Source organism: Molossus molossus, unplaced genomic scaffold (assembly GCF_014108415.1).
Source record: "Molossus molossus isolate mMolMol1 unplaced genomic scaffold, mMolMol1.p scaffold_m16_p_10, whole genome shotgun sequence".
In the NCBI taxonomy this organism is placed as follows: Eukaryota; Metazoa; Chordata; class Mammalia; order Chiroptera; family Molossidae; genus Molossus; species Molossus molossus.
The window spans coordinates 93,046,625-93,052,624 of NW_023425345.1; the positions used below are offsets into that span (position 1 = coordinate 93,046,625).

Here is a 6,000-nt window from a genome sequence, read left to right on the forward strand (position 1 = left end):
ACAACAGACAAGTGAAAGTTTTGTGGCTTACTGTGCCCTCTTGCGTGTACAGCCAGACAGGACATCAGACAGAATGCCCTGCACCGTGCAGAGGATGTTTCCACCCTAAGCTGATCAGGTTCGTGTTCGGAGACCACGCCAAGGACCGTGAGAGATCACTTGCAACCAGGACCTGAGCAGGCTCATTCCAGATGAGAGGCAACAGACAGCAGACGCCTTCGTTACAGAATTACAGAGTTACTGAGCTAGAATGCTCCATTCGACCTTAGGAGGGACGACGGGAATTGTGGAGGCCATGGCCAAGACTCAAAACAGGAAAAGTTCAGCCCCTGAAACTCCCAGTCCTGGCAGCAAACAGGATCCCCAGTACCCACCACAGAGGGGTTCTGTCTGTGATCCCACCAGAGTCACCAAAAAATGAAACCAGACAACAAGAGGGCCCAGGCTGCCTGTCACTACTTGAGCCAATTAAGCAGAGACAAGGTTGAATCATAGACGAGCGTTTATTCCAATATTGCCGGCAGTAGGGAGACCAGTGGGTCACCCTGCAAACATCTGCTCTCTCAAAGTTAGAGTCAGAGTCAGACGGGTTAGGAGTAGGAGTAAGGAGAATTTGGTAGGTAGAACAGGATTGGCACAGAGAGGGTCAGGATTGAAGGGTGAAGAAGGCCTGGACATAAGGAATCTTTGACCACTTCACATTGCGGTGACAAAAGTTATCCAGATCACACAAGGTGTTGAAATCACAAGTGCCATTTTCAGGCCACTGGGAGCCATCATCCAATTTGTACAGTGGCCAGGCGGTATTACAATAAAAAATGAGATGCCTGGGTTTAATGACCCCTGCAAGTCCAAGCTGGTCAAGGGCCTTAAGGAGACAACAAAAGGGGTGGTTTTGGGTGGGACAGACTGGGTGTTGCCCATGGCAAATTTCTGAGAGAGGCGAGTGAATGACAAGCCAGGAAAGGAGATGGCAACCACCAGGCCAGACAGGTGTCCCAGGTCGGATGCATCGTACCATGAGGGTCAGTGGGAGTCTACTAAGCCAGGCGTCCCCAGTTAGAGGAATCCAAGGCCAAAAGGCCATGGGGGTCTCTTGACCTTGCACAAGGTCTTCGAGATGTGAGAGGTGAGTGACAAGCCATGTATGAGCAAGAAGCTGGTCACTAACCCCTAGAGAGGGAGACAGAAGACGAGAGAGAGAGAGGCTGGTCACTTACCCCCAGGGAATCGGCCACTGTTGATCAGGTGGTCAGCAACAGAAGGGACACACTCCCGGTCCGGCATCCTCCCTGGCTGTCTGGAGAGGGCCTGCAGGGCGGGGGAGAGGCATAGCCAGCCTGACGCCAGAGCCCCTGGTGGGATTCGGAGGGTAGCCCAGGATGAGCTTCCACTGCCCTCTGCTCTCCGAGTAGCACACCCAGGTGTCCCAGCCGGCTCGCTGCCCGATCCCCACTCGCTGAACCCTCCTGGGTTTGGGCACCAAATGTTGGATCACCAAGGGAGGAATGCACGAGGCCAACGTGATGCAGGCACAGAATTTTATTCAGGGCATCTGCAAAGCAGACGGGCTGAGTCCAAATGGTGTCAGCCCCAAACTGGCCGGGGCTGGCCGTTTATATGGAGTTTTTTGGGGCGGGCTCCTCAGGAGGGTGCAGGGACAAAGACCGGGCAAACAGGGTAACGGTTGCTCAACCGTAACTGCGGAGGGTCTGGTTCCCGTACGGGGGGGATGTGGGGCAGGTGAGATGAACAGAATGTTCTGATAAGCAAGAACAATGAAAGGCCATCTCTACAGAGGCACTCCGATGGCAGGGTGCTCCTGGCCTAACAGTGAGATGATGTACTAAGGAGGACACAGCAAAATGTCTATGGTGTTCCTGCAGGAAGACAAAATTCAGCACAGTCATGAGAAAACATAAGACAAACCCAGAGTGAGGGATATTGGACATAATAACTGATCACTTCTCTTCAAAAGGGTCAAAATCATGAGAGACAAGGAGACTGAGGAACATTTTTAGGCTCCAGGGGACTAAGGGAAAGAAAAAAAAAACTACGTGAACATGGAATTCTGGATAGAATCCTAGATAAGATGCTAGAACAGAAAAGGGATCTTAGTGTAAAAACTGATAAAACTTGAATAAGGTCTTTAGATTAGTAGTACTCAGCCAATGTTAATTTCCTGGTTCCAACAACTGTACTATGTCAACATTAGAGGAGCTGGGTGAGATCAATGGAAATTCTCTGTATTATTTTTGCATCATTTCTGTATGGCTAAAATTAATTTAAAATAAAAGTTGTGTTTTTTTAAGATTATGGTTTGCTCCCTGACGACTGCAGCCCAAGAACTTGACCTTGCCATGAAATGTGCTGGGATAGCACATTCGGGAACCACAGGTGTTACTGAAAACTTTAGTGAGTCTTCTCTTGTGCTGTGTTTGCCTTCAGATAGGGTAATTAACCTCAATTCTATAAGTGTGATAAAACTTATGGCAAAGAATATTAATACCATCGATCGTCACCATTACTGACGTTTATTACGCACTTCAACATGCCAGGCACTGTGCTAATTGCTGCACAGGCACCATCTCGTTCTACCCTCAGAACAGGCCTATGAAACAGCGATTGTTGTTATGGCCTCTTGAAGATGAGAAAACACAGGCTGAGAGAGAATTAAACGACTTGCGTAAGGTCAGGTAACTAGAAAATGGCAGAGCCGGAACTTGCACTCAGGCGTGTAAGATTCTGAAGTCCATTATTTGTAATTACCATGCTACCCTTTAACTCGGTCGGGAAGAAAGGCTAACAAGCCCAGCTCTTGGCACTGTGTTTATCTGAGCCATCGCTGGCCCATGAGATTAAAACGAACCCACAAGAAGTGAGTACTGAAATGACAAGGAAAATGTTGCTTTCACTGAAAATTGCATCAGACATGAAGAATATTTCTAAAATCTAATCAGAAGGCTCTCTTTCCTGTCAGGATGTGTTCGACAATCCTCCCCCACTCTTCTGCCCTCCCTGTCAAGGGAGGAAAATCATACCTTTTCTTTTTCACTCCAGAAAGTTCATTGTTGTTCTTTTCCAATTGCATCCAGTTTCTTCTGATCCCTGTTTCCCTGATTTCTTGTCTGAATCTCAGAGTACAGAGGGGAGAGTTTGCAGCTTTTATGTAACTGGTCTCAGCAGGAAGCGCTTGGCTGATTAACAGTGATCAGGGGCTCTAAGTGAGTGGAGAAATTCTCCACAGGGCTCCCACATCCCGACACTGTAGCCAGAGCTACAGTGAGGGATTAGGGCGGGGTAACAATATCTAAAAAGAGCAGTTTCAGTCTTTGGGCAAAAACTAAGCTCCCTGGGTAGTTCTAATGGGCAGCCAGTTGTAAACCTCTGAAGCCTAACTTCTCTTGCTGCCGCTGTCTTATTTTTCACACAGTCCTCAAGGAAGATGTACTACACTGATCTTGTATTTGGCACTCTTTCATTTATTTATATTTTAAGATTTTTAAAAATGGATATTTAGAGGGAGAGGAAAGGAGAGGAAGAGAAAGATAGAAACATCAATGAGAGAAAAACGATCGATTGGCTGCCTCCCGCACGTCCCCAACCAGGGATCAATCCCCACAACCCAGGCATGGGCCCCGGCTGACTAGGAATCAAACTAGCAACCCTCCGGTGCACAGGATGACGCTCAACCAGCCGAACCACACTGGCCAGAGCTTGACACTCTTTTAAAAGCCACCCTCAACCTGTCCCTCTCCAAGATAAATAATCACCAATCCTTTCATCTTTCTTAAGTGCTGTTTCTTACCTCACCCACTGTGGTCACTGCTCCTCCTTGGATGCTCTCCAAGTTCCTAACGACCCGTCAAGCTGGAGTGTCCAGAACTTCATGATTTGTCCTTTGACTGGCTAGTGTTGTGTTTGTGTCAACAATAGCTCTGCATTGCTGACTGAATTCTTGGTTTCCACCAACCACGAAATTCAGCAATTGAAGGCCTCTACATACTAGTCGACTAAGAGGCAAAAACCTAAAGAAGCAACTATTGGAATAGGGTGGTCTTCTAGGTGACCATTTTGGGGGGAGGGGGAAGGCAAAAAGAGGGAGCATAAATGGAGAACAAGGCAAGTGCAGATGTCAGTGTGATGGTGGGGAGTGGATAGCCTAGGAAGTAGAACTCTGTAATTCTAGTCCTGGATGTGACCCCAATCAGACACATGACCTTGGTCAGTTCACCTTTCTAGTCCTCAGAGTTTCAGGTGCACAACAAGAGGGTAAGACCGGATCATCTCTGGGTTTCTTTTTTTTTTTTTTTTATCCTCACCCGAGGATATTTTTCCATTTTTTGTACAGATAGAGTGGGAGGGAGAGAGAGGAAGGGAGAGAGAGAGAAACATCGATGTGAAAGGGACACATCGAGTGGCTGCCACCCGCACGACCAACCAGGGCCAGGGACAAACTGCAACCGAAGTACGTGCCCTTAGCGGGAACCGAACCCGGATCTCTCCGGACCTCAGGCCGACGCTCTAACCGCTGAGCCAAACTGGCCAGGGCTCATCTCTGGGTTTCATTTCAGCTCTGGATGTTCCTCAGCTGTTCTCAGGCTGTAAAAGGAAAGAAGAGTCAGTTTGATCATTCTCCTCCTACTGGATCTGCCCATGATTCTTTCTCTCAGCAACTGCAGTCATTCCAAGAATTACTATTGTCCCAGTGTTGGTATCAGTGGTTATAATCCAGACCTAGCACCACTACAACGAAAGCTACTCTAAGATGGTACAATGTCATCTCCTGAATATAGCAAAAAGCCTGCGAGTGCTCAGTTCACTCAATGGATACTTGAAACATTTAAATGAATTAAAGATATTTTCCTCCGTCTCCAAGAACTAGATCTTGTCAAAAAACAAAATTCAACTGAGTACATTTGAAGATTCAATTGGCTTTATCCAACAATTGAAGAATCAGGGGACTTCCGGTCAAGATGGCGGGTAGGTAAACGCGGTATCACGTCCTCCCACAACCACATCAAAGTTATAACTAAACTACAGAACAACCATCATTCAAAACCGCCTGAAATCGAGCTGAATGTAAGTCCTACAACTACGGAATTAAAGCAGCAGCCCCAGCCCTGGCTGGTTTGGCTCAGCAGTTAGAGCGTCGGCCTGCGGTCCAGAGAGACCCGGGTTCGGTTCCCGCTAAGGGCACGTACCTCGATTGCAGTTTGTCCCCGGCCCTGGTTGGTCGTGCGGGTGGCGGCCAGTCAATGTGTCCCTTTCATGTCGATGTTTCTCTCTCTTCCTCTCTCTCCCTCCCACTCTGTCTGAATAAAAAATGGAAAAATGTCCTTGGGTGAGGATAAAAAAAAAAAAAAAGCAGCAGCCCCATCGAGACTGGTAGGAGGGGCGGAGGTGGACGGGCTGGTCCCACACTCACCTGTGGTGGATAAAAATCAGGAGGACACCTCGGCTGGAAAGGTCCTCCCTGAGGACTGAGGGGTCCCCGTCCCACACCAGGCACCCCGCTCAGGGTTCCAGTGCCAGGAAGAGAATCCCCATAACTTCTGGCTGGAAAAACCAGCGGGAACTGAGGCGCAGGGAGGCTGCGGCAGCTGGAGCCCAGGCAGCTCCTCTTAAAGGGCCCGCACATGGACTTATTGGACTCACTCCCTCCAGGCTCCAGTGTGGGGGAGGCAACTTGAAAGGCACCAGAGACATTCAGGGAAGAACTGAGTTGTCTGGCAATGGAGTGCGGGCTGGAGAGACAGCTTTCTCCTGGTCAGACCCACTGTCAGAGGCCTTTGTTCCTTGGTGAGCCCTTCCCTGGGGCGCCAGACAGCCACCATATCTGGGACTCCAGCAACCTGGCTCACACTGGTTGCCCCGCCCTGGTGATTCCCTGAGGCCCCACCCCACCCAGCTTTCTGGCCCACCCAAGCTGTTGCCAGTTGCTAAACCATAGGATTGGCCTGTTTTGGATCCTGCTTCAGGTTTTCCTAAATTTTTTCA

The 6,000-nt window shown here is 49.0% G+C and overlaps 1 protein-coding gene across 1 annotated transcript in view; it reads right to left on the bottom strand.

Annotated features, from left to right (window-relative positions):
• SLC6A13 (solute carrier family 6 member 13) overlaps positions 1-3,120 on the bottom strand; it is an 80,696-nt gene extending 77,576 nt beyond the window's left edge. The window contains exons 1-2 of the mRNA XM_036251267.1: positions 3,042-3,120; positions 1,221-1,311 (exon numbers count right to left, since the gene is read on the bottom strand). Of these exons, the coding sequence (XP_036107160.1) occupies positions 1,221-1,287 (67 nt within the window). The 5' untranslated portion in view covers positions 1,288-1,311; positions 3,042-3,120. The remainder of the gene's footprint in view (positions 1-1,220; positions 1,312-3,041) is intronic.
• Positions 3,121-6,000: the final 2,880 nt, after the last annotated feature.